The 27,924-nt window shown below is 46.9% G+C and overlaps 1 protein-coding gene across 1 annotated transcript in view; it reads left to right on the forward strand.

Annotated features, from left to right (window-relative positions):
* Positions 1-27: 27 nt before the first annotated feature.
* Positions 28-27,924, forward strand: part of LOC115322793 (dual oxidase 2) — a 70,168-nt gene continuing 42,271 nt past the window's right edge. The window contains exons 1-9 of the mRNA XM_029983150.4: positions 28-254; positions 2,701-2,835; positions 4,497-4,661; positions 5,389-5,567; positions 7,150-7,354; positions 10,696-10,901; positions 13,234-13,294; positions 14,587-14,683; positions 22,806-22,911. Of these exons, the coding sequence (XP_029839010.2) occupies positions 104-254; positions 2,701-2,835; positions 4,497-4,661; positions 5,389-5,567; positions 7,150-7,354; positions 10,696-10,901; positions 13,234-13,294; positions 14,587-14,683; positions 22,806-22,911 (1,305 nt within the window). The 5' untranslated portion in view covers positions 28-103. The remainder of the gene's footprint in view (positions 255-2,700; positions 2,836-4,496; positions 4,662-5,388; positions 5,568-7,149; positions 7,355-10,695; positions 10,902-13,233; positions 13,295-14,586; positions 14,684-22,805; positions 22,912-27,924) is intronic.

Genomic DNA, 27,924 nt, shown 5'->3' on the forward strand with positions numbered 1-27,924 from the left:
GACCGGCAGCGTACATCCGCCCGCACTCTGCCTTACAGTCGCTGAAGTCATCGAAGGCTCTCCTTGTCTGCATCGACTGCATCTCGCGACGAGTTGTGTCGCCATGCGCCCGCCATGGCTGCTTGAAATAGTGCTATTGGCAGGAGTCCTTTTGCCCCTTGTGAGGACACAGACCGAGGCTGTGACAAATGCGAATCTTCCACCAGATACACCTTCTCCAATACCGCAGCCATCACCGTCCAACGAACCATTAGGTAAGAGTAAACGCTATCCTAGCGCCATAGACCATTTAGAAGATCCCGGGTGACGAACAACATTTATTGTGGAAAGAAGCGAGTTATATAGGCTAGAACAGACGCGACACAACATGGCAGGCGTTACAGGATTAGTAGTGAATGACGTGACGTCAGGATGACACAACTTATGTCCTGCTGCTGTTTCACGGTCCGAACATACTGCACAATGGCGACAAGAGCCACAGCGGTATATGGAAGTCTGCAAGAACTATATAGCACAACGGTCAAGTGGTAATTGGGGAATTTATAAGCTTGCTGCAACGGTGATGCTGATTTCAGTGTCCGCTATTGGGCAGGACTTTCAAAGCTTCCAACAGAAGATGGACATCCTAAAAGGTTCGACTCCATAGACGCCGTTACTGTCAATCTTTTCGCTTTTTGCTTTCGAGTACGGGTTTCCCGTATTAACTTGAACTGTTTCCTAAGTTGAACTCGTACTGAGTTTATTTGTTCCTTGGTTAACGTACCAAATAAGCGATTTATTTTAGCTTCTGATTTATTTACGGGCTTATGTATATGATGTCATCGCGTCGTTTACAATTCGTAGATGGTTACTTTATTTGACCCATCTGAAAACTTGATCCCTCCCCTACAATTAGAACCTGTGGGAGCTTGAACCCTCCTTGACTATCTTTATAGTTCGAAAGTGGAGAGCACTAAAAATATGTTTTTATTTGCAGAAAATTGAGGTTTTAAGTTGGGCTCTATAAATTATATCGTCGATGTGATGTCTTTTGGCAGTCCTTTTAACTCAGACAGATTTGAATTACATGGCAGCTAAGTATACTCTAATAAATGTTTTCATGTAGTGTAAGGACGCGCTCAAAAAACCTACAATCAATCTTTTTTTTTTTTTTAATCTTCTTAGCCACATGGAGTCTTATTGACCGAATTGGGTTCCCACCCCACTCTTTTTTTTCTTTGTGCAACTCGAATTAATTGCGTGATTATTGGAACGCGATACCGCTCACCGTTCCCTCTTCACCCTCTAAACTGATCAAACTAAGGTCGATTATTGATGCCCCGCATTTTAAAAAGAAGCTCTGCGAGTTAGGATTAATGCAGAACACAAAGCCAGCAAATCACGGCGAGCAATAGAAATATATCAGCGAATAACAATGCTCAGTATACGATTACATCTGTAAAATGAGATGTGCGCAGAGACCATGGGCAAGTCAAACGTAATACCATATTTTCATGAAATTTCTCACAACCTGAAGGCATTTGCGAGGCAGTTTGGAGTAGACACCGTCTTTAGTTCAGATTTTAGATTAAGTAAACTGACGCCATTCCAAACAGGTGTGAGTGAGTGCAAAAAGGCTCATCGGGAAAAATCGGTATGTTGCGAGACGTGTTGTGTATGAGATACCAGTCGAGTGTGGATTTAAGTATCTAGGACAGACGTCACGCTGCATAAATAACAGATTAAATGAACATAAAAGAAATGTAAAGAACAATGCACAAAACTCGCAAATAGCAAAACTTATTCATGAATGTAACAACTGCACGGCGCTCTGGTCGGAGGCCGAAATAATACACAAAGAGAGGAACGATGTAAAGAGAGTAGTAAGGGAGACCGTGCGGATAAAGTCTCTAGGCAACTGCATAAGTCAGGCTTCACTACAGTTTGGAAGCAATTCAGAAAGCTTTCTAAAAATGTATTTTTTTTATTTGTCATTTAGGTTGTTTGTAGTGTAACCTCTTGTGAGTTTCCAAAAAACAAACTGTAAAACATTTTTGCTTTGTATGGTTCTCTACGTGTATTGGCCCAACTACCGTTTCAGTGTTTTTCTTTTTTTATGTGGAGAGGGCGTGTTATGATTCAGAGGTATGAACTGTGTTTAAAATAGTAGGGGAAGAGATCCTTTTGTTCAAGTTCAAAGGTGGATGGATGTTGCCTTATTGCATCGACAAGTAAAGGTTGTCAACGTTCTTGAATTGTGTGATAAAGACTGTGGCGCTTGAACTGTGTGATGAAGACTGTGGCGCTTGAACTGTATAGACTTCGTTCTTTTGTGTTGGTGGAGATGACCTTGAGAGGAGGTGGACTAAATGTACAAGTTAGCTGAGTTTGAGACGTCGTCCTGTCCATTTTCTGTCCCTTCTACGTTTTAATGTTTCTTCTCTACCCCAGTCTCAGGTTAATTCAACATGGTTAATATTCACCAGCTCGCCTGCACCCTTACGATTTTTTCTAAGTCAAACGCCATGATAATTTTTCCTACGCACATCTCATTATCTTTGCCTAATCGTATTTCAAGCTACGTCATTCGCGGGGATCTTCCTATTTTTGCCGTGATTGACTGCAGGAAAGCGAACTCATACAGAAATTTAAGAAATTATGGAGTCATTTCCGGAAGCATGCTTAGTGTTTAACAATAAAGTGTATTGCCTCCCCCCCCAGTTCAGAAACCAGCCGACATCAAGAACGCTCTCATTGACTGGCTTCTGGATGGCGTCGATCCGTACCACGAGACGGAGTTCGAAGGCTACGACGGCTGGTACAACAACCCAAGCCACCCCGAACTGGGTTCAGCAGGTACGAACATGAGTAGCACAAATAACAATACACTTTTCATCCAGGAAAAACGAAAATGCAGAGTTACCACACCGTGAAAGCGAGTCTGATACACCGCAGAAGAATGCTACTGCGCATGATCAGAACGCCTTCCACGATGGATGGATGAAAGCTAATGGCTGTACCCTCTATAACGGGTTGTAGCTTACACCACCGAGCCTAGAAACCACAGATATGATCCATCCTCTCGCCCTACTAAGCCAATTTGCTCCCCCACTGCACAGCCCAGTTGACAAAGATGGCAGCGCGCAGGAGGAGATACGGCACGCTTCATGCAACGATGCAACAGCACACTTGATAACTGAAACCGGAAGCAGGATGGGACGAAATACGCCTAGGCTCCGGCACACTACATTTCACCATGTTGCAAAACTTTTTGAGCGACATACACCAGAGTGCTGCACTCAAATTGTTTTATGATAATCCCAACTTCCGTCATAGATATTCGCAATTTCCGCCTAGATAATCGCAACTTCCGCCAGCGAATCGAGCGGATATTTTCTCAAATTGCCAAAGTTAAAATTCAAGATGAAGTTTGCGGAATGTAAAGTTTATGTAGCCGGGAGCTGCACAATAACAAAGACAACCGATTTTGTTTCAGGACGCGGAACATGATCAATTGTATTGGACTTTGAGAGCCCTAGCTAAGTCTAATAGATTTAAAGAAAAAGATGCTTCAACATAGGTTATTCTATGTACGTGATTTTAAAAGGACAAAAGAAATAAAAACAAAAAAAATGGAAGCCGTTTACAATTCCCTGTAACGCCAGTTAGGGCGCAGCTCTTGGGGAAGATGGAAGCGTACTGAGGGATAGGTGACTCCTTGAGGTCACGTGACCTAAGGGGGCTCGCGTGACGTCAGGGGGTCAGGTTACCTCGAGGGTCGCGTGACTTCAGGGGGATCACGTGAACTCGGGGGGTCGCGTGTCCCCAAGCGGGTCACGTGACCTTAGGGGGGTCACATGACCTCAGGGGGTCACGTGGCCTCAGGGGGTAACGTGATCTGAGGTGGGACACGTGACCTGAGGGGGGTCACGTGACCTGAAGGGGTCACGTTACCTTAGGGGGGTCACGTGACTTCAGGGGGTCACGCGACCTCAGGGGGGTCACGTGACCTCAGGGGTCACGTGGCCTGAGGGGGTCACGTTACCCTGGTGGGTCACGTGACCTCGGGGGGGGGGGGGTCACGTGACCTCGCGGTTACGCCGACGCCGACGGCGACGCCGCTCTAGCCGGAAACGGGCCCCTAAGAGCTGCGCCCTAAAAGAAGAGAGAGTATAATTAGTGACAGGTCAAGAACGAAGTGGAAGCTCCTCCCACCTCTTTCCACTTCAGCAGAGCGACCACCGGAGACGAGGCGACCTCCTCTCCAGCGTTCACTCTGCTGAAGTGGAAAGAGGTGGGAGGAGCTTTCACTTCCCCGTTGACCTGTCACCAACTATAGTGGCCGTCTTGTTAATTCTTCCTTCCTTGACGAAGAGGCGTTCAGTTCCCGTGATTTAGCAGAAACAAAAGATAAGCAATCTATCCTTGCACTTACCAACCTCCATTCTGTCAACCTCCTTTGTCTTCTTCAATAAGCGCGTCTCACAGTCACACCCTTGTCCTTGGCGGTTCCGCAGATGGCCACTTGATCCGGCTGTTCCCGGCGCAGTACTCTGATGGCTCATACCGACCTAACGGTCAGAACAGGCCGAACCCCTTCACCATCAGCGAGAAGACAATGAAGGGAGACTTCGGAGAGGGTCTGTCCCGTACGGGAAAGACAGCCTTCCTGGTTTTCTTCGGTAAGACACTGATAATGCGAGAAATCCTAGTGTCGTTTATTTTTCAAGAAAAAAAATCTTACGTCCTATAAAAAAGCTTATCGAGCAATAAGGTTATTAGAGCTTAGAGACACGATAGGGGGCGTTCCAGCAGTCCAAACTTTGGCGTATACAGCGTTCTTTCTAAGTCCAACGGGTATATTTTTGAATTTCACAATGATGATAAGACAGTTGACAAACTTACTTAAAAGTAAGAAGATGTTTCAAGCATATACCAACTTTGGGTTACCTCAAAAGTCCGCCAGACGGCAACATCAAGCGGCTTAATCTCGGGGCTTTCGCTCCGTCTAGGCTACCTCTGGAGTTTGGAGGCAAAAACATAATTTGCTGCATCACGTGTTTCTATCGCATGCCGAAGCGAACATGTACTGTATATATTACATCCTGGCGCCGTCAAAGCGTGCTAAACTTAGCAATCGAGCCAACTTAGGCCGGAACTCTTGATTTTACTAATCGACCAAGAAAATTATCGAACGGTTTAATGGCCATAAAGTCAGCACCCTGCAAAAAGCGACCCATGCCCCTTCATCAATGCCCCATCGCCCAGGCTGTTTGCTAATACACTGGGAAAGTGACATAAACAAACGACAGTTCTTCCTGCAGGTCTCCCAACGGTGTAAGGTAACACTTATCCTCATCCAAAATTGAGGGCGAGAAAGAAAGACGTGAACAAGATGGCGTGTTGCAGGTCAGCAGGTGGTCGAAGAGATCCTCGATGCCCAGAGGGCCGGATGTCCCCCCGAGTACTTCAACATCCCCATCCCGGAAGGCCACGAGTACCGCAACATCGGAGCTCCCGCCATGCCTTTTCTACGCACTCGATACGATGTCAATACGGGAAATTCGCCCAACAATCCTCGCCGACAAGTAGGTGCCCTGTAACAAAAAGCTTTGCGCTCTTGCCCGGTGTAGCTCGTCCTTATAATCGTTTTTGTTTCGCAGGGAATCGAACTATGCGGAGAGGAAGTTCGTCTGCTTCTTTCGAAGGGGTTGTGGAGGACGTCAGAACGCCGAGCTCTGATTGGCCCTCATTGAAAGATAATGGGTGGACCTCGAGGCAGCTTGCTTTGATGTCTACCCACTATTTTTCAATCAGAGCCAATCAGAGCTCGGCGTCTTCCTGACGTCATCGCAACTCCTGCGCAAAAAGCAGACGACTTGCTTTCCACATTTGATTCATTGTGACACGGATCTTCGTATCTCCAACACATTTTAACTCCATTTTTATTGTTACTTTTTGAATTTGTCCCTTTTCTCTTTCTTCACCTTCTCTCATTCTCTTTCTCTCTCTTTCTCCTTGGATGCTTGCTAAATCAGCATGAGTTGGTTTTCTGTTTAGGCTCCCAAAGCCTAAACTTTTGTCCAGCGTAGTAAATGAAACTCGAACTACTTTCAATCTATCCGGGTCAAAAGCAGTCCAACTGTACGTGTAGCAGTAGCACAAGACTGCCAAACCAAAACCTGTCTTTCCATTTAAAACCCTTTCCATTTCTCTTTTTGGAGAAGTGCTCGTGTGACCGGGAGGAAGGCGGGTGAGTGTGTGTGCGCGCGCGTGTGTGTGTGTGTGGGGGGGGGGGGGAGGGAACTGCGAGCCGCACTGTAACACGCGAAGAGCCGCAGCTTGGCAGCCCCTGGTCTAGACCTTCGGAGAAGCACAAGGAAACCGCGGAGAATAAATTAACGGAGTCAGGGTCAACAAGAAAGTGCTTGCTTTGTCTCCAATCTTCCCGCGGGTAGTTGTGCTGTGTATGAGATAAATAGCTACCTGATGTCTTCGTGACAAATAAAAAAAAAGGGAAAGACGTTTACAGTTCTCTGTAATGCCGAATTAGAGCGCAGCTGTTGAGGAGGAGGAGGGGAGGGTGCGGAGGGGACGGTCAAGTGTGACGTCAGACGTGACATCACGTGTGACGTCACAAAATGTGGCGGAAATTCTCCCCGCTAAAATTAGCGGAAAAATATTTCCAGGTTCAGTGGCGTCACTGTGACACCACGAGAGTAAAATTTTCCCGCTAAATTTAGCAGAAAAAGTTCCCGCCAAGTTTAGCGGGAAAATGTTGCCCTCGTGACGTCACACGTGATGTCACTTATGACGTCACTCTGGCAAACGTCCCATAATGCAACGCGCGTTTGCGCCGACGGCGACGGTATCGCCGCTCAAGCCGGAAACGGGCGCGTAAGAGCTGAGCTTTAAAAGAGCACACCGTGAACTAACGATGACCTGGAGTTCTTATGTGCAAATACACTGAAGAGACGATTGTCTGCAAGACCATTTCTTAAACTTACACGGTCCTCTGCAGGATAAGAAACACCCTACAGAGAAAGGCCAGAAAACAGGGGGCAATAAAAAAAAAGTGATCGTGTTGTCTCCAATCTTGCTTAGTAGATCGTGCCCTGCTTGAGTCAGAAACAGTTGGAGTATTATAGCAACCCGATGTCCTTCTGACAGATCAACGAGATCACACCGTGGATCGATGGTGGCCTGACATACGGCACGTCCAAGACGTGGGCGGACACCCTGAGGTCCTTCAAGTGCGGCATGCTGGCGTCATCCCACAACGGACAGTTCCCTGTGGAGAACGACATCCGTCTCCCGATGGCCAACCCGCCGCCTCCTAGATTTCATCAACTTCGGCCGGTCTCGCGTTTCTTCCGTGAGTAAATTTCTCGGCAGGTTCATATACACGACTCGCACGGATAGTCATTGCACCATAAGTGGTGGTCATTTCTACCTGTTCTTTCCAAGAAAAAACAAATTTGGTGGTGCGACATGTATGTTGCGGAAGGACGTGTAAAGCAAGGAGGCCACCACAACGTCAATGCAAGCAGACAGTCTGCGCCATCCCCTCCCCCCCCCCCCCCCCTTCCCGCAAAAAAAAAAAAAAAAAAAAAATTGTCAACGTTTCTTATTTGCTTTTTTATTGCAAAATTAAGTCAAGCGCTGTCTCCGCCCAAATGTAGCCATAACGGTCCGAACCAGGTGCCAAAGTTTCAGATCCTAATGTTATCTTAAAGAGATACTGAACCTAGGAAAAATTTTTTTTTTTACCTGATTAGGACAGGCATGTCTCAAAATAAATGTTCATTTGTTTTACAATACCAGTTTTTCTTTTCGATTTGCGGGCGAAATCAAGATTGTAGCCCTGTGGGATGTATTTACCGTACGCCATATTTGAGAGCGCCGTTTAGTGTGCATGCTCAGAACGAGCTAGCATTAATAGGTTGCTAAGACCGGCAATCTTGATGGTGCGAAATGCACGTTGCAGCAGCCACGGACACAGTGGCGTATCAACTTGTTTTTGAGTAAGGAAACTAACCAGACCCCCCCCCCCCCCCCCCCCCAGGGGCGGGGAACCGGTGCCCATGGCATTCTTTGGGCGGCGCCTACCAGTGTTTGCCCTGACCCCTGGCGGCTGTTTCATGGGGGGGGGGGGGGGGGGGGGGGGGCAAAACACATGTTTTGCCCTTCACTCCGAGAACTGGGAGGGGGGGGGGCAAGCACCTCCCTTGCCCCCCCAGTAGGTACGCCCATGCACACACAGATCTATGGCCGACAGTGAATACACCCTATGGACAATTGCAAGCATGGCAGCGTGCGCGTGATCATAGCTTTAGCAAACTTGAAATTGCACGGGCTTTCCAACACGAGCAGGGACATGGTGGCGGCCAGTTGTCTTGCCTGCAATCGTCTGTACTCTGTTTCACCATAGCCTCCTCTATACTCACAAAGCCTGGCAGTTTGATGACGGAGCCATAGAGTGCCCGGTCGCAGATTTGGAGCGCGAGAATCTGGTAGCACAGAGCATTTCTCGGGAGTCATTCAGCGCTCAGCTTTTGAAGAGGCGAGGATCCGAAACATGGTTTCAAACCCAACGAGAAACGAAGCGGCAGCCCGAGGAACGCGAGAAGCACGAGCGGACATTCGATCGCTCGGGACCAGTGTGTTTCGGCGTCTCGCCGCAGCGGGGCGCCCGTTGCATGACTCTTGTCTGCTGCTCTACCTTTTCACTTTCGGCGGCCACGTCACGTGACGATCTTCCAGGCTTCGTCAGTAGGAGGTTATGGTTTCACGCAACGATGATTTCACGATACCTTGGCGAACTGTGGAGGCTCCGGCACCGTCGATCCAATAAGAGCATCGGAGCAAAGCACGTGACCCCTCCATGGTTCACACGAACGTCCCTTTGACGTGATGTCACGTGCATCGATCCGACGCTCTTATGGGGTCGCGGGGCGGTGGTCCCCACAATTCGCCAAGTTACCGTGAAACAGAGTATGGTATGCGCGCGAGAGCTCGAAGTCGCTGCTTCGAGGCGTTCTTTCGCAAAACGAGCGCTCGCGTTAAAAAGGCGTGTCTCAAAGTCAGGAGCGCGGGCTAGCTCGCGATTGTAGCTTTCGCCGCAGTTTCAGTTTACACAGGGTGCCGCGACCGACCGGTTGTCCGGGACTTCGGGTACGGCAGGGAGCCGACCCAGGGCACGACCTCAACAGAAAGCCAGAATCGGGAAGGACCGGGGAGCAGGAAAGCTGTCTCGTACACCTCTATTTATTTGCATATTGACAGGTTCAACTTGAGAGCACACGTCTGCTGGTCCTTTTATAAAGTCGCATTTCCCCATATCCCCAGCAGGGAATCCTCATGGCCAGTGCCTCGACCAAAGCGGTGGGGCCATTGTTTCTCCTAACGTCCAGGCACACCCTTCCCCTCTCCCTCACACACCGCCACTCGCGTCACACACAACGATGGGCCAGACGTCCTTGGTCACGGTGTCGCCGTTCGATCTCGGGCGGTCCACGGCGCCATCGAAGTCTAGATGGAGGAAAACAACCAATTCTCTCTAAGTGCAGGCGTCTTGGCTTCCGTGCGGTAGGGAAGCCATCCCATAAACGCTCGAAGCTGGGGAAAGGGCACGAAGCCCCCTCCTTTGTCCAGGAGCGCCCCAAGGCTCTCGCGGCCAGACATAAGCAGTAGGAGAGGGGCCGGTTGGTAATGACGTCTCGTGATGATAGGCGTCGATCAACTTCTACCCTGTCTACTGTTGCCGGTTTATTTTTCCCCCATGGTGAGAAGGATCTTCTGCCTTGCAGAGTCTCAAGGCTAGCCGTTGGCCTTTAAGCTATCAGTGGCAATAGGTGTCTCATTTCCGAATATTTCTTTTTTCGTATATATGGGGTGGTTCAAGTCACCAGGCTCGATCTAAAATGGACCGTAAAAATCGACGCCTGTACGTAGCAATCTAAACTTTTCGTCAAAGGTTAATTTACAAGTCAGTTTTTTCTTGTAAAATTACAAAGCCGTAGCTCTCTTTTTGTAAAAAATAAGGCCAAGAAACTTGCCAGGCGGATGGTTGCCAGGCCGATGGGGAGCAGGTGGTTGCCAGGGGTCTACGGCGGGCAGCAACGCAGACGACAGGGGTCCAGTAGCGGGGTGTGTCTGGCGTTCGTATTGATAGATGGCGCTACCACCTTATCGCGACGGATCGCGACCACCGTGGTTTATTAAAACGAATATTATATTTTTGAAATGTGCCTTCGGTTAAAAATAAATGCAAGCAATAAAAGCAAAACTTAAAGTTTAAAAAAATGCGTCAGCATAACGGCGGCGCTTTTGCTGCCAACGGATTTCGTCAGCGTTTCCTCCACTCTCTTTTGCTGGTCGGCTGCACCTTCAGACGCTGCTCCCGACGCCATCTATCAATACGAACGCCAAACACACTCCGCTACTGGACTTGGTCGTCTGGCAAGTTTCTTGACCCTTTATTTTACAGAAAAAGAGCAACGTTTTGTAATTTTACAAGAAAAAACCGACCTGTGATATACACCTTTGACGAAAAGTTTAGATGGCTATGTGCAGGCGCAGATTTTTATGGTCCATTTTAGATCGAACCTGGTGACTTGAACCACCCTATATATTAAAGACAATTTCAGCATTTTAATAGACATTAATCCCGTCGCCTATTTGTGACTTCATCGCTGTTCTTGTTCGTTCGAGCAGGGCTGGGCAACCCGAGGGGCAACGAGAACACGTTCCTGCTCACTATGGGCACGCTGTGGTTCCGGTTCCACAACGCGGTGGCTAAACGCATGTGCGAGCGGTTCGGCACTGTGAACGCGGGCTCGACCAACGTATCCTCTTTGCGGCTCTGGAACGAGGAACGCATCTTCAACGAGGCTCGCAAGCTCGTCATCGCAGTCCACCAGGTAGGGCAAAAAACCCTAAAATAGCAAAAAAAAAAATAAAATAATAATAATGCCAGTATAGCGCTTTGGAAGGCGTCTTGGACTGGTGATTAGCGTCCCATATTCCGCCCACAGGTCAAAAGTAGTGCCGAGAAACGACGTCACAGAAGCCGGCATGTCATGCTGTCGAATGTTGCGATCGTGGCGGTTGGTGCTACAAGTCCCGGTGGAAAGTACAAGCGAACGAGGTAGAGGGGCTTAGAGCGATAAACTGGTATCCCGCCCACCAGGCAAAAGTGACCCCCACTTGGCTGCTGCCATGCTGTACAATTTTGACCACTAGACACGTGACCGTACCAAATCTCGAGGCTTTCACGTAAAACTGAGTGGAGATTTGCATTGTGATAGCTGTAAAAAAAAACGTGATGAAGCTATTTCTCAACACTGTTAGCCTCAGAGCGAAAAAAAGCGCCGAAAAAATTGCAGGGACACAAACGAAGGGAAACATGACGCCTTGTCCTGTTTCCTTTCGTCTGTGTCCCTGTATTTTTTTTTGGCGCTTTCTGTTCGCAATGACCCAACTTGCCCAAATCTCTTATAGCCTCGGAAATCAGTGCATAGCTCCGATAAACACCCCTAAATACAGCACCGCAACTGACGGCATCTAGCAGGAGCCATTGCGGAGCTGCCCAAGGTTTTGTCGTAAAAGCGCATTTTGGACTTAAAACAAACGAAACGTAACTTATCTCGTCGTTACTGTTATCAAAGATCAATAAGCAACTCTATGTGCGCGGTACCTCGTTAAAATCTAGACATAAAACTCTAAGGTCACATGCCTAGTGGTCAAAAATGTTCAACATGGCGGCAGCCGGGTAGGAGACACTTTCTTCAGCTGCCAGTTACTTGCACTAAGCCCCTCTCCCTGGTTGTTACAAACGAACGCGAGTGTCGCTCTTATTCTGTTTGCTGAAGCTCCTGTAGCCTGTTAAGATAGAGAGGGACCTGCAGCAGATCAGGCGTCTGCTATTTCCAACGCTGCTGCTGTGACCCTGCCAGGATCGTGGTCAGCGACAGCATGACCAGAGTCGTTCATACTGAGAGAGTTTGGCCAGGGGGCGGTCTTGTTGCCCGCTAGAACCAGCGGATTTCGCGATAACACAAAATGGCGTTACTTATATGTCTCGTTTATTCCCGAGAAGTCGCATAGAGTTCTATATGAGTCAGAGCCAGAAAATGGCGGACGGAAGTAGTCATCCCCCCGTTGTCAGACTACGCTGCTGTGGTTGCCAGGCTGTTAAAACCTCCTTGAGAAAGCCAAACACCCTCAGTATAAACGGCTCTGCAGCATGACTCTTTTACATAAGGCCATCAGGCGAAAATCAAGAAAACACTTTCAGGACGCTTTAAACACACCAGTCGGAGACGCGCTCCAGGCAACGTATACACAAAAAAAAAAAAAAAAAAAAAACTTAAAATAATAGGAACGTTTTAACTATTTCTCAGGAACTTATCAACACAAAACGGTTTCTTAAAAAGCTTCGGCTGCCGCTCTGAGATTTCCAGGAGAATCTCTTTCAAGCTCCAGTTTTAGCAGGTCCCAAGACGGATCGTGTCTTGTTCTTCTGTGGACTTGTTTCGTTTATCTATAACAGTCCGCTAAAACTCTAGTATTTTTAATAGCGTTTTTCTTTTTAATGCAAAAAACAAAGAAACAAAAAAAAAACTTCCGGTCCCTGATAGTTTAAGACAGTAGTCCTCAACCACTGATGCTTCGCGGACCCCTTGTGGATCGGCGGAAATGATAAAGGACCCCGTTCGTGGTGAGGGGAAGGCGGCTATTGATTAAATATGATAGTGATTTTATAAATGAATATATCTAAGGGCTAGTGTGATGTAGACTTCTCCTATTGACATATACACGAAAAAACTCACCCGAAAACCAAAAACGCTTATTCTCAATTTAAAAAACAAACAAAAAAAAAAGAAAAAAAAAACAATTTTAATTGCCGGGAGGCAGGGCATCGCGGACCTCTAGGATGCCTTCGCGGACGCCCATTTGAGAACCACTGGTTTAAGAAATACTGGGTGCGGCTTATAATTTTTAAGCTTCTTGTTCAATCTCATTGGCTGTGAGCGAAGGAAACTTGGGAGCCGTGACATGCCCCGGCCTGCGCTTCTAAAACTGCCAGTGACTTGGAAAATCAGCAGTGTCGTGTTCGTGCTAACAGTGCCACACACAGTATCTCTTCTTGAGGTAGCAAAATGTTCCCCGAAGTATCATTCGCAAATAATTTAATTCATCTCTTGGCCGCATTGCAACTTGAATAGATATAAATCTCTGCGCTTTTTGCAGCACGTCATTATCAACAACTGGCTCCCAGAATGGCTTGGCTCTCCGCTTTCCGAATACAAAGGTAAGACAAAAGCGCAAATGCCAGTGGCCAATAAGGTCCATGAAAAAAAACAAAAAAACGAGGTGAAATAAAATATTAATTAAAGGAAAGTCTCATAAACTGTATTAGTAGCAACGGTACGTTATAAACAAGGGCAAAAAGAAAGGACACAGAGAAAAGTCAGTCAGAGCATTATAGAGCCTGAGGCACCAGCAGAAAATTATAAATTCGTCCTCTTCGGTGTCTGCTCAAATTTCACTTGGTATCCGCATTCGCGGTGATAAGAACTGGAACCGAGAAGTAAATAACCGAGAAAATACTAAATCCACAGACTTCGTTTATTACGTTAACGTTTATTACATTACGTTTATTGCGTTATTAAATCAACACTTGTTTTTTTTTAGAATAGTTGTGTTTCGATAAATTTTTATGTATATATCCCAGTGATATTTTATGAATCTTTTATAAATTTTGACACCTGTTAAAATGCTTCGCAGCGATGCAGAATGCTTTGTAACTAAAATATAATTTACAGAAATGTCGGGAAGAATGTGTGCATGCAATGACAAGAACTAGAAAAACATAAGGTTGCTTTCCTTTCGCCCCAAAGGCAAGCTGTTTATTAGAAAATAATCTGAGACTGTGCATTACTTGTTAGTGTGAAAAAAGCGCTGCGTGTTGCAAATATGCAGCGAATCGAAATCGAATCTCGCGAGGCTGGGTTCACTGTGCCGTTGACGACGCCTGTTCATTGAAACTAAACAGTTGAAATAAAATGATGGCTTCTACTTCTACTGTTGATGGTTTGATGACATATAAAATGATGGCTTCTACTGTTGATCGTTTGAAGCCACCTTGGTCGCTTGGTATTTTATGATGTGAAATAGCATCTGAACCACTTACGCACCCCTCCGCTCGACTCAGTCGTCTGCGTCGCCACCCGACGTTGACCCTGGAAAGTTTTGTGGCCCTATATTTTACAAAAAAAGAGCTACGATGTGTATTTTTACAAGAAGAAAACGGACATGTGAAATACACATTTGACGAAAAGTTTAGATTGCTTCGTGCGGGCGGAGATTTTTACGGTTCATTTTAGATCGAGCCTGGTGATTTCGAACACCTTATATATAGATATACTCCGATGAACGTAAACATATTTAAGGATGAACACCCTATTAGCGCTGTCTCCTTCCCGGAAATTCGGCATCTGCCTCGAAATGGTTCCACCTAGGAGTCAACTATAGCTCTTGGTAACGCTTATTAAACTTGGAGACTCGTATGCATTGTAACCCACCACTGTTGCTACCACATAGGGTGGGATTCAAGCATCGACCCTGGCATCGCAACGGAGTTTCAATCCGCAGCTATGAGATTCGGGCACACGCTGGTGACATCTGGCGGATACAAGAGGTAAGGACAAAGACAATACAATTGGATCGATGTGCATCAGTCGCTGTCGAGAGCAACAACCGTTGTTATTTGTTACATTTTGTATTTAGATCTCGCCTAAAGTGAGAGACCCGGCTTTGTCACACCTCAGGGAACCATAAAACGATATCGAATTTTAGTGGTACGTACCTTATCAGTAACATGCAACGCCAGTGAGTTGAAAAAAAATTGCGTTGTGTGTATGTTTATACAGCCTAGATCTTGGTCTGCCTCAACGGGCGACGAGTCTCCCAGCTGTAGGTGAGCAATTTAGCCAGTGCAGTACAACCGCTAGCCTGGGGTCTTTAACGTGCACCACGCAGTAGTGATACACGAGCGCACGCCGGTACGATGCTCATCCAGATAGTGAGTTGAAGGCTACTCTCACGCCGTGTCATTCTAAGGATACAAACGTACTATTTCCTTCCGTCTCTCGTTCGCGTAGCTTACTCACATAGTCACGGGAATCCCAATGTCACCGAGCATTTCGTGCGACGCCCTCAAGCATAGAGTTATTACAATAAACGCTAGAGACTCAGCTGTGGCTAGTGTCTACGGGACTTCCGGTTGCAGACTGAAGCAGACAGCTACCAGTCTACGTTTCCATTCTTCCTGTGTATTCCTATGGGAAAACGTACGTGATATTTTTCTCTTCGCCAGGGAATAATGGAAATCAGCGTAGTTTCTTTACTCGTAACGGGTACTACGTAGCTTTATTCACATTATAAAAGTGCAAGTTATTCAGTTAACTTTTTTTTTTTATTACTGAGCGATGTTTAAGTTAGGAAATATTGAGTCTCAGGCCTATGTTGTACAGCATGATATGTCAATGCAGGCTATCGATTCAAGCAAAAATAACAATTAAAAAGTGCAAAAACACTGGGTTACTGCTTTATTTTGATGATTCATGCACAAATTGTTTATTAACTCAGTGCGTGTTCTTCGTTCTATAAATTCATGCTTCGTTCTTTTCGTCTGTTTTAATTGTTTGATTTGGCATAAATTAGCATCCTTTTGGTGTTTTGCCAAGCTGATTCAACCTCTGTGCTTCATAGCATTAACGATATGCGTAAATACATGCCCATATAATAGCAGTCTGGAACGTCAGCAAGTATAATACATGTGTATTGGGCTATTTTAGCGGAGTGTTCAACGTCATGAATTCCAAAGAAAAACGCTCTGACACATATGTTTGTAGATTCGATTGTAAAATGCTCCAAACTTTTTTATTCCGTCACGACACTAAGCAATATTTGCTCTTATAATCGAGCGCGAAGAGAAAACGAATTTGCGTTTTCCCATAGGAATGCATCACCGGAAGTCAAAGATAGACATGGCTGCTCTCTGCTTTAAAATGCAACAGCACACTAGCGCCACCTGAACCTCTAGTGTTTATTGTTAATAACTATGCTCTCAAGGCTAGCGTATAGCTTCTGCAGTGCTCCGATGCCGTCGGAGCTACTTGCGCATGCGCGTGAAAATAAGACCTAAACCAAAGTTACGTGCTCTCGTGGCAGTGCGGGGCTGCGGCACTCAACACACGAAATAGTTGGCGCCAAGTATAGTCACGAACTGTGTTGTAGAGTGTGGCACGCGGCACGGAACGCGAGCCCAGCGTGAGCATTTGAATATATTTCATGTCACCAAGTGCGATCGCAGCCGCCGCTACGATCCGACTTAGCCAAAATCAAGCAGCGTAAATAGTGCATCGTCACGGTGCTTACTGTCTTTGTGGTTTTTTTTATGACCGACTACACCAATCGCTCTCAGTAAATTCACCCTGATTCTGCGTGTTTTTTTTTTTTCTGGGCGTGACTTTTGCGCAGCTTCATCGACTCCATCAAATCGTAGCGTCGGTCGTACTTATAAGTGAATAGGAGAATAGGGCTCGGTTACAAATATAGTCAATGCGTTAGGAACAATCAAATTAGGGCTCATGACCGATCGGTGCGCAGACGGTAATAGCCAAGCTCCACAAATGGCGAGAACGCCGCCCGTGTACACTGTCAACACCAGCTGGAATAGCCAAAACGTGTGCACTAGAAGTGGACGTCGTCACAGCGAGATCGCGCGAAGATGAAGATTGGATACGAGTGCTGCGTCAGTGCTCGGCTGGACGTCGTGTCCAATGGATGTGTCGAGGGACGCTCGGCATTGGGCTCGGGTCCAATCGCTACGTGAGTCGGCACCGTCCGACTGTGATTACGTTCCGTGGAGGAAGAGTGGGGCCGTTCGGAGGCCTAGATTATTCTGGATGGCGTTGGTACTGTACGCTATCAAACGCACATGGGACTACGATGAAAATTTCCGGCATATATTTGCTGATGGTGAGGATGCCGCTATTTCTTTTGGATCGGGCGGGCTTGAACAGCGTTGATGCCCAAGCCAGGGGACGGTTGCGCGTTTCATGTTCCCTGAGGTTGATCTCCCTCCACCAGTCTTCTAACGTTTTTTTTGTGACCTCTGCAGGAGGCCTGTATGGCCCTCCGGAGGCCATCTGACATAAAGATCGATGGTGTCCGAGCGAAGGACATACCCATTCTCGTTGTCCCGGATGAAGCCCAGTTCGTGGACTTATTGTCGGACGAACGTTTACTAAACTTTCCTACTTCACGTATACAAGAGTTGGAGGCTGTCTTCGATTCTGGGGGTTGAGTGACTGCCCGTTTGCGCAATTAATGCCGTTCGAGCACCACCAAAAACTACAATTGAAAGCAAGGAAGGAGTTCATTTTCAAGAAATACTTGGTCAACTAGATCACCCTGATGGGAGAAAAGCAGGGTCATAGGCCTCGTCATTTACAGACACTACGCGATGGATGTCCTGATTGAAATGACCCTCGGTGAGGTCACAGAACCTATGTATCCTGCAACTAATGGAGATATCGTCATCAGGAAAGGGCAAACACTTGGGCGAGCCAAGTCAGTTGAGATCTCGCAGGTAGACATCAATGACACTCATGAAGGCCACATCGAGCGCTACGAAAGCAGGGAGAGCGGAAGGGAGAGACGACCCATCTAGGGGACATAAGTTAACGCTGGACCTGCAGTAACAAAGCTGCAAGAGTCTGAACTCGTAGAACTATTGTACCAATTCAGAGAGTGCTTTGCAATGACTTCAAGTGAAATGGTTTGCAAATAAGTCGTTGAAATGAACATTGTTGAAACTGCGGGAACAACCCCTTTTCCTGTGCGACCATACCGTGCAAACACCGAAGGACGGGAAGAATACGCAAGATTGTTAAGGAATGAAAATGTGTCGGTGTTGTTACCGATACAAGCTCCGCTTATGCTAGCCCTGTGCTAGTAGTTCACAAGAAAATTGGAAAAAGAAAGCGGATGATGGTCGACTATAGGAGACTGAACGCCTAGTCAGTAAAGGAGAAGTATCCTTGACGCAGCATCGATGATCAGTTTGAAAGACTTGCTTATGCGACACTCTGCATGGTTCTGGATCATGCGCATAGATACTTGCAAGTATCCTTAACAAGAGAAGCTAAACGTAAGACTGCGTTTATCACACCAGATGAAACACGCCAGTTCGAATATATGACGTTTGACCTCACGGATCCACCAGCCATATTCCAACGCACTATAAACCGTAGACCCCTAAGAGTACGAGTGGTGATGTGTTACTTAAATGATGTTCTCATCCCCGCACAAGACTGAAACGACATGGTTCACCGGTTACAAGTTTTGCAAGTTTTCAAGGATGCAAATTTGACCTTGCGCCTCAAAAAGTGCGCGTCCGCCAAAGATAGCGTGAATTTTCTGGGGTTCCGCTTGAACGGAGGGCAGGTGCAGCGAGGAGAGACCAAGATTAATGCAATCGCCCAGTGTTCCACTCCTCAGAATGTGCATGACATAAGGCAATTCTTGGGACTGAGTGGATTTTTTTCAGCTATTCATCCCTAAATATGCTTTGATCGCCAAACCATTGACAAGACTGACTGACAAAGAAAAACGCTGTTTACTAGTGGGAAACAGAACGAGACAACAGCTTTCAGGGCCTGAAAGGGCGCCTCACGTCGAAGCCTGGGTTACAACTTTTTGACCCTAAGGCAGAGACCGGATTGCATATAGATGCTAGTTTAACGGGGCTGGCAGGATTGTTGATACAACGAAAGGACAATAAGTGGCATTTTGTCTGTTTGAGAAAAAAGACCACTGAGGCTGAGAGCAAGTATCACTCAACAAGACTGGAACTCATGGCCATTGTTTGGTCAGTGAACCGACTGAGATCCCTACACTTGGGAATCTAGTTCACGGTGGTTACAGTCTTTCAAGCGCTCGTCCACTTGAATGCCCAGCGAATTAAGAAGCCTCAAATCGCGCGTTGGTATGACCTCTATCAGGAATTTGACTTCACGATCAGGCACAGACATGATACCCAAATGCAGCATGTTGGCTCTTTGGGTCGGCAATCTGTGGAAGGCTCGAGCGACACAATTCACGATATTCTGAAAGTAAGCTTTGAAGTGTGCCTGACTTGCAGCCTGGAGTCATTCCATTCCATTTTGCAGCCTGGAGCCATTCAAAGAGAAGACAAGGAGATGCGCCAGCTGTTTGAGATACTGAAGAAACCAGAAGACTTCCGTACTAAGGAGGACAGGAGAAAAGCTAAGGACTAAGCTCTCAAGGATTGCGAGTTCATGCAAACCATTGATAAAAAAAGCAAAGATCAATGAAGTTTGTGTTGCCCAAGGCAATTCATAAAGCGGAAATGGTGCAGTGCTACGACCTCTTAGGACATTTTTGGACAGAACGGTCGCAAAGCTTCAGAAAACTTTTTGGTTTCCTCGGATGCACAACTATGTGAGCAAGTACATCTCGCAGTGCTTTGAATGCATTTTCAACAAAGAACCTGGCGGAATAAAGGAAATACTCCTCAACCCCATCCCACCTGGCAAGCGCACCTTCGAGAGAGTGCACCTCGAATATATTGGACCGTTTGTTCCAAACAAGAAGCTCAACCATCACCTCATGGTTATCGCTGACAACTCAACAAAGTTTGTGCGACTTTTTGCTACTTGAGATATGTCAGCCAAGCATGTGCTGTGTGCGTAGGAGAGATTCATACCTGAGAAAGATCTGCCTAAAACCATAGTCACAAACAGAGGAAGTTGTTTTGCATTGAAATTGTTCGAAGAGTTCTGCACGACACGAACCATAAAACGCGTGCTAAACTCTTTACGACATCCGCAGACCAACGGTCAGGTCGAACGAGTAAACCGGACAGTGCTACATGTCATCACAACGGCCATGAAGAATCCCTATTACCGAGAGTGGGACGTTAACTCAAACGCGCAGAGTGCAGCCTGAACAATGCGGTGAGCAAGTCAACAGGGAAAACACCATTCGAACTGCTTCATAGATGCAAGCCGAGCTTCTACGGAATTGCGCTACTGGAGCTAGCATTGGATGATGAAGCCACATGGAAAGATCCTAGCGAGCTGCGAGTACGTGTAAAGCAACGGTTGTGGGAGGAAGAGGAAGGAAGCAAGCAGGCGTATGATCGTCGACACCACCCAGCAAAGCTGTACGACGTGGCGGCAGTTGTATTTATGAGGAGAGCAACACAATACACCGGAAACCCAACGAAGACACAACCAAAGTACCGAGGACCCGTGGTTGTCACCCAGGTGTTGCCTGGAGATACCTATCGAGTTGCAAAGCTCGATTCAAGTTCTGGGCAACGACGTCGGCATCGCCCCAGCTTGACGACGACACGCCTCCAAAGATTCAGGAGACAAGCAAAAGGAACGTCCAGCTGCTAGAAGGCCCGCAAAGAAACGCACATGGTCTTTTATGCCGCGGGACTGTATAATGTGAAGTAGTTTACTAATTGTTATTTGCGTGAGTGTTCGTTTATTACCTTGATATTTGTGTGTATCTTCAAACTTAACAAGGACATTAAGGCTCCAGGACGGTCGAATGTAGAGTTTTTCTTAAAACAAGCGACCTCTTGGAAGAAGAATAAGGACGACGATAGCTCGTGCGGCCGGGGCACGCTGTGTGCGAAAGTGCGATACCCATAAGCTTGCGTAAGAAGCCCTTTTAATCTTCCGACATGAATTAAGTACTAAGATAACACGAGAGACAATGGTCCTGGCAAAGTGGGAGTGGTAGAACTATAAAATATATTCACCTGCTGCAAGTCCGGCACGAAACCTTCACAAAAAGTCTTCGGTAAAGACTGACCTGAATGGCCCTGTTCACTGCTTGAGTGACGAGTCTTGCGACCTCGCTAGAGTGTACTAGAAGGAACGAGTGGGACGAGCTACAGGCTCCGCTCATGCTTTCAGTTGCACCTCAAAATGTGAAAAGCGATCAGGTGAAACCAAGCCACTTCGATCGCAGCGCCACTTTCGTAGAGTGTACTAGAAAGGACTGAGTGAGACGACCGAAGCGTTTTTTCGGCGCCGCCGCTTGTGGAACGATCATGGCGTTGGAACGCAACGCGTTTTTCATAAAAACCGGCTAATCCGAACCGCTTTGCTCGTAGTGCCCGAGAGGGCACTACGAGCAAAGTGGCTTGGTTTAGCCGGTTTTTTCCACATTCTGAGGTACCTAAATAGCACTCCGGTCGCCCCGGCACTCGGTCCTTCTAGTACACTCTAACCTCGCTGCTGACAATTCCTTTCCAGAATTTCGCGGCCGTCTTTCTTTTCTTCTGTGAACCGAAACTAACAGATAACCGTTGAGTGCACAAATAAACAGTCATAATGTCATGAAAGCAGAGTTAAATGCTGATGCGCCTCGTCCACAATTGGATGGTGTGAAAAAAAAAAACAAAAAAACACGGCGGCTCATAATGGCATGATAAAGGTAGCTTGCAAGGATTTTGCATATGGCCTATAAGGGCATGAACTAGCTTACTTTTTGTGATATTCGTGATCCTTGAAGTTGTATTTAAAATAATCGAGTGTTTGCAGTCAAAGTCAAAATCGCTTCAGCTTCCCTTTAAGTGCACGTACTGCACGCGCTCCCATCTGCATAGAATAATCGAGGTAAATAACTGAACTGAGGTATCGATGAACGCACGTGCAAAGCGCCAATTGTTTTAGATGTTTTTTAATATTTTTTTATGACAGTTACTGCTGCAGATGCTGGTAAATGCAGCACGTGCACCTATACGTTCCCGGAATTACCTTCGATGCCTGGGTAATAAAACGAAATATATATTGGCACCAGTTCATGTGGCCGCTTGTTCTGGCTTCGAAATTAGGCGACGAACGCACATCGCCTGCCTTCAAGTTTTTTTTTTTTTTTTTTGCGGTGATTGTTGGTGGGGGAAAACAACTAAAGGCTAGTTCCCACACGTCTAGTTCACGCTAGTTAGTGATACTAGTTCACACATTTGTATCGGTTGCGTCCATGAGCAACCAAAACCATAACAACGAATGGAATGCCCGGATAACATCGACACATGATTGCTTGGCGTAGCTATACTTTTTGCATTGCTTGACACGTTCCATGCGCGGCGAAAACTTGCTGCGGCTTGGGCCGTTCTGAACACAAACAAAGAGGAAGAGAGAGAGAGAGAAGTAATAAAAAAAGGGAAGCCTGGAAAAACACAAGCAACGGAACTGCCTGAACTAGGCTTCACGATCAATCTGTGAATCTCCCCGCGCTCATGTATCACAAACCCACGCCACAGGCGAAGCGAGGGGAGTCATGATGCAACATGGACAAAAGCGTACACCCTGTAAATTCTATATTCATTTATTTGGGCAAATATCCCCAGGAATCATTGGTTCTGTATAAGCCAGTACGAAATTGCGGGGTCCGATAAACAGCAATTCGAGGTGCCAATAATAATAAGTGTTACATTAAAAACTCCTGCGCTGGTGGTCCTGTAAAACAGAATTGTACAGAGCGCTGTATAATAACTATCAATATGGATTACTGCTAGAAATACTACGCGGTTGCTTCTGTTAAGCATCGAAGTGCAGAGTGCCGAACTGCAAAACGGCATTCGGACGAACAATAATTGAATTGAATTATCCCAAAGTAGTATTGTTACAATAGAGTAATTTGCCTGTTAGTCACAGTGTTTATTAACTAATTATTTGAATATACGCTCACTTCTCGCCCGGTGACAGGGGACCAGCCCCGGAGTGCGCCGTGAAGAACGTCACTTTCGAGATGAACGGACAGAGACACACCGTAAGAGGCGTGAGGACCTGCAACTCGTTCTGGAACCCACAGGTTGGTTCTTCAGTTTGTCTTTGGAGTAGAACATTCGGGAACTTTACCATTGCAGCACACGTGATCCGGCTTTGTTAGTATACCAGTGGGCACAAAGCCTACGTGGTGGCCGTGCTGAGGAACTACATAGAAGACGCACAGGACCGCACATAAAATATGACACGGTGGTGAATCATTTTGCTTGCAAGTGGATGATCTGCCGGCAAATTTGTACTCGATTCTGCTTGGCTTCAAATTTGTTTTGTCCATTTTTCTACCTCTCATGTTCGTGTTATTACATGCTCTTGTGAACTCCCTGTTTGATGACCTCTCAATAATCTTGGGAAGGTAATTTAGTCCGGTGATTCCTTCTTGGGATTCTCCTTGGGGCTCGCTGCACTCGAGTCCGGTGTCGTGGGCCTTGATCCTTTCCCAGCCTCACTGTTCAGATAACTGGTTTGCTTCGTTGGCTCAGCCTGAAAATTAATGAGGTCTTTGCTTCCCTGTGCCACCACTGGCGAACCGGAAGTTTGAGCATCCGAACTTCTCGCCATGTCTTCGGGTGTCGACAGTTGATAAGTCGGGGAAGATAACTCGTAAGGTGCCCACCGCGACCGCCGGTCCCTCGGTGAGCTTTCATGCGCGTTCCTGCCGGAGATCCGGGAATCCTTTGACACTTCGCCGACGTCGTGTGAGGGATCTGTGTTATCAGGCACTAAAAAGTACATGGCAGCCCGGCCGATTCGCTCCACTTCCGAGTGGCTGCTTGGGACTAATCGCTGTTCCTCAACTGCTGAGGTCTCATCATTATCTGGAAATTCCGTAACGAGTTTTGTTAATCTCACAGTGCCGCTTGTTTTATCGTTTGGAAATTCAGTAAGGAGTCTTGTTAACCTGCCGTTTGTACGCTCTTGTCCCGTACTTGTGGATAGCGGCGAAACGGCGTCGGGGATTTCCTCTCTTGGATTGATCGTGGAGAACGGACTGTACCCTCGCCACATTTGGGAGGATGGAGGAGAGGTTTCCACAAGAAACGTCTCTTTCTTCGAACGAGCAGCCGTCTCTAATTCTGGCTCCAAATTGAACTGAGCATCGATGGTCCTTCGTGGTCCCTCAACTTTATTCTCAACTCGTGGGTACCTTGATTGGATAGGTCTGGGAGCACTTGACTCTGGGAGCTCACCCTTCTCCTTAAATATCCGCTCGAGAATTGGACCATTGAGGTAAGTTTTCGCCGCTTCCTCTGATTGTACGATGGAAATTTCCTTCTCTGAGGTCATGGATTGAAACGGTCCTGGGGGACTCAACCTGAATAGTTCTCGCTCCCCCTCCTCTGCATATGGCTTTAATATCGACCGGCGATCATTTGCGGTACCATTGTCAAACGCTTCTGACAGCTGCTCGTCCCCGAAAGGTATTAAACGAGAAGGTTCTGGTATTGCAATGTCCTGCAGCGGCCGGTCTTCAGTCTCATTAAATTGCGCTGAAAGCTCGCCCTGATTATCTATAGTTTTTTCGCTTACCTGGATGCTTTTTTGCTCGTCAGGTGACCTTGCTTGAAACTGTCCGGGCGAATGCACTTTAAGCTGTCCACCGCCACCCGAATCAAATTCTTCACGCTGAGGATCCTGTTCAGAATATGTATACCTCCCAGTACTCTGAAAATTTGGTTCCAGTAGCTGCTGATCTTGTCTCTCATTAACATTAACGGGGGGCTGAACGCGACCACTCCACATGCCTTCTTTGGTAGATTGAAGGAGTCTTTGGTCTTCGAGGAGGCTTGCTTGTAACTGTTTTCGATTGCCCAATTTCAACAATTCTTGGTCTTTCCTGTCAAGATCGCTCTGTAATATCTGCTTGTCTTTCCTGTCAAGATCGCTCTGTAATATCTGCTTGTACGTATCTTTGTCTTTTTCGGGCTTTTGAACCTGACGCCTGCGTTCGGAAGGCTTTGGAAAAATGGGACCCTCATCATTCTGCTCCAACAGCGGTTGGTATCTTTCCTTCACTGATCCACCGAGACTTTGAAGTTGTCTCTGATTTTCAGGCGATACTCTTTGAAATTTTTCTGGAGAATTCCATTTGAATAGTCCTCGCTCTATGTTGTCCAAAGCTGGCTGGGATGATTGAACGCCGCTAGCATTTTTTGGCGTAACATATTTTTCCAGCTGACTTACATTCCCATTAGGTTTTGAGCTGAGCGGACCCTCGAGTTCCGATTCTAATAGTTGCCGTTCTTGTCTCTCTAAAAGTTCTCCATGTGGCTGACTGCGACCACCGCTCGTACCTCCTTCGGTAGTTTCAAGGCGTCGTCGGGCTTCAGGTGATCTTGTCTGAAGTTCTCCCAGTCTCTCCGCCTTCAGGAGGAGTTCGTCTCTCTTGTCAAAGGCGTGCGGTAGCAACTGCTTTCTGTACACGTCTTTTTTAAAGTCGAGTTCATCTACTTGAAGTCTGTCCACGGGAGACCTTGGCAAAATGAGGCCTTGCTCCTTTCGCGTTAACATCGAATGCTCTCTTTTTTCCAGTGCTTGAACTGATGGCTGTTCGTCATCTTTCTTCACTGACTCATTGGGAGTGTGAAGCTCTCTTTGTTCCTCGAGAGACATTGATCCACGGTCTGTCTCGAAGAGTTCTTGATTTTCATTGTCAGCGACTTTCGGTAGTAACTGTTTGTCGTGAGCGTCTTTGTCTGCTTCACGCCTCTTAAGTTGGAGCCTTTCCTCAGAAGACCCTGGCAGAATCGGTCCTTCATCTTTTTGTGTTAACAGATGAGAATCTCTTTTTCCTAGAGCTTGCAAAAATGGCTCTGCACGATCCCCCTTCACTGATCCACCGAGACTTTGAAGCTGTCTCTGATCTTCAGGCGATACTCTTTGAATTTGTCCTGGAGAATTCCATTTGAATAGTCCTCGATCTTTGTTGTCCAAAGTTGGCTGGGATGATTGAACGCCTCCAGCATTTTTCGGTGTGTTATATTTCTCAAGTTGACTTACATTCCCAGGAGGTTTCGAGCTGAGCGGACCCTGGAGTTCCGATTCTAATAGTTGCCGTTCTTGTCTCTTTAAAACTTCTCCATGTGGCTGACTGCGACCACCGCTCGTACCTCCTTCGGTAGTTTCAAGGCGTCGTTGGCCTTCAGGTGATCTTGTCTGAAGTTCTCCCGGTCTCTCCGCCTTCAGGAAGAGTTCGACTCTCTTGTCAAAGACGTGCGGTAGCAACTGCTTTCTGTACACGTCGTTGTTAACGTCCAGTTCACGTACTTGGTGTCTGTCCACGGGAGACCTTGGCAAAATGGGGCCTTGCTCCTTTCGCGTTAACATCGAATGCTCTCTTTTTTCCAGTGCTTGAACCGATGGCTGTTCGCCATCTTTTCTCACTGACTCATTGCGAGCTTGAAGCTGTCTTTGTTCCTCGAGAGACATTAACTGACGTTGGCTTGAATCTTCCGCTATAAACAGCTCTTTTTCTTCCTTGTTGGAACATGGCTTTGATATTTGACTGCTACGAGCATCTTTTGGTGTGGTCAAATTCTTGAGCTGACTGTCTTCTTCAGGAGCTTCTGGGTTGACGGGAACCTGAAATTCCGATTCCAATAGCTGCTGCCCTTGCCTCTCCAGAATGTGTTCGGGTGGCTGACCGGGACCGCCCCTCACACGTTCTTCGGTAGCTTGAAGGTGCCGTTGTTCTTCAGGGGACCTTTCGTGAAATTTTCTCAGATTATTGAAATCCATCAGACCTTGGCCTTTTGTGTTCACATATTGCTGTATAAACTGCTTGTCTTTAGCGTCTTTTTCGAGTTCACGCCTACCAACCTGGTGCCTGTCCTCAGGAGATCTTGGACGAATGGGGCCTTGATACTTTGGCACTAGCAACGTAAGATTTTTTCTTTCCCTAGGTTCCATGAGTGACTGTTCACCACCCATTTTAACTGATTTATCTGAACTTTGATCCTCACGAGCTATTGTTGGACGCCCATCTGAACCATATGCTTTAAACAGCTCTCGGTTTCCATTTTCAACAGCTGACTCCGATAATTGATCGTCGGGAACATCAGCTGGCATAACCAATTTTTGAAACTCAGTGTTATCTTCAAAAGGCTTCAAGCTTTTAGGATCCGGAAATTTCGGCCTGAATGGCTGCCGCTCTTGCCTTTCAAGAACCTGCGCGTGTGGTTGACCGCGACCATCGTTCAAACCTCCTTCGGTGGTTTGAAAATGCCACTGGTCTTTAGGAGACCCTTCCGGAGGTTGTCCCACACTCTCCCGTTTGACCAAGCCCTGGTCTTTCTTGTCAAAAACTAGTTGAAGCAGCGGCTTGCCGTTAGTTTCGTTTTTCGCTTCACGCCTGTCAACCCAACGCCTCTCCTCTGGAGTCCATGGCAGAATAGGGCCTTGATTAATTTTATTTAACAACGGACGATTTCTCTTCTCCAGAGCTTCGAGTGATGCCTGTCCCAAATCACTCTTCGCTGATTCGTCAGGAGGTTCGAGGGTTCGTTGATTCTTTTCAGGTATTGTTTGACGCTGATCTGATTTGTCCGTCTGAAAAATACCTTGTTTTATCTTGTCCAGTACTGGCTTTAAGGGCAGACGGCTACCTGCGTCTTCCGGTGTGCTCAGCTTCTCAAGCTGATCCTCATCTCCTGGCGATTTCAACTGTATAGGGGCTTGGGTTTCTGGCTTCAGCTGTGTTCGGACTTTCTTCTCAGGAACGTGCGTCAATAGCTGAAGCCGATTATCAGAAGACATTGGCGGACAAGTTTTTTCGGCACCTCTCCCGAATGATGTTCGCTTTTTCTCCTCCAAATCTCGCTCTGACAACTGACCGTCATCAGGGTGTTTAGCTATTTCAGGTCTTTCAACTTGGCGTTCTGCTGGAGAACTTGACAATATAGGAACTTGACCTTGTGGTCTTGACAGCACTTCGTCCTCTTCTAGACATTGCACTAAAGGCCTTTCACGATAGTCTTCCATTTCTAATTTTTTAGGAAACTTATGATCCGGAGAAGATTTGAGTGGAGTTGCTGTGTGATAT

This window comes from Ixodes scapularis, unplaced genomic scaffold (assembly GCF_016920785.2).
Source record: "Ixodes scapularis isolate PalLabHiFi unplaced genomic scaffold, ASM1692078v2 PGA_scaffold11__112_contigs__length_91849675, whole genome shotgun sequence".
Classification (NCBI taxonomy): domain Eukaryota; kingdom Metazoa; phylum Arthropoda; class Arachnida; order Ixodida; family Ixodidae; genus Ixodes; species Ixodes scapularis.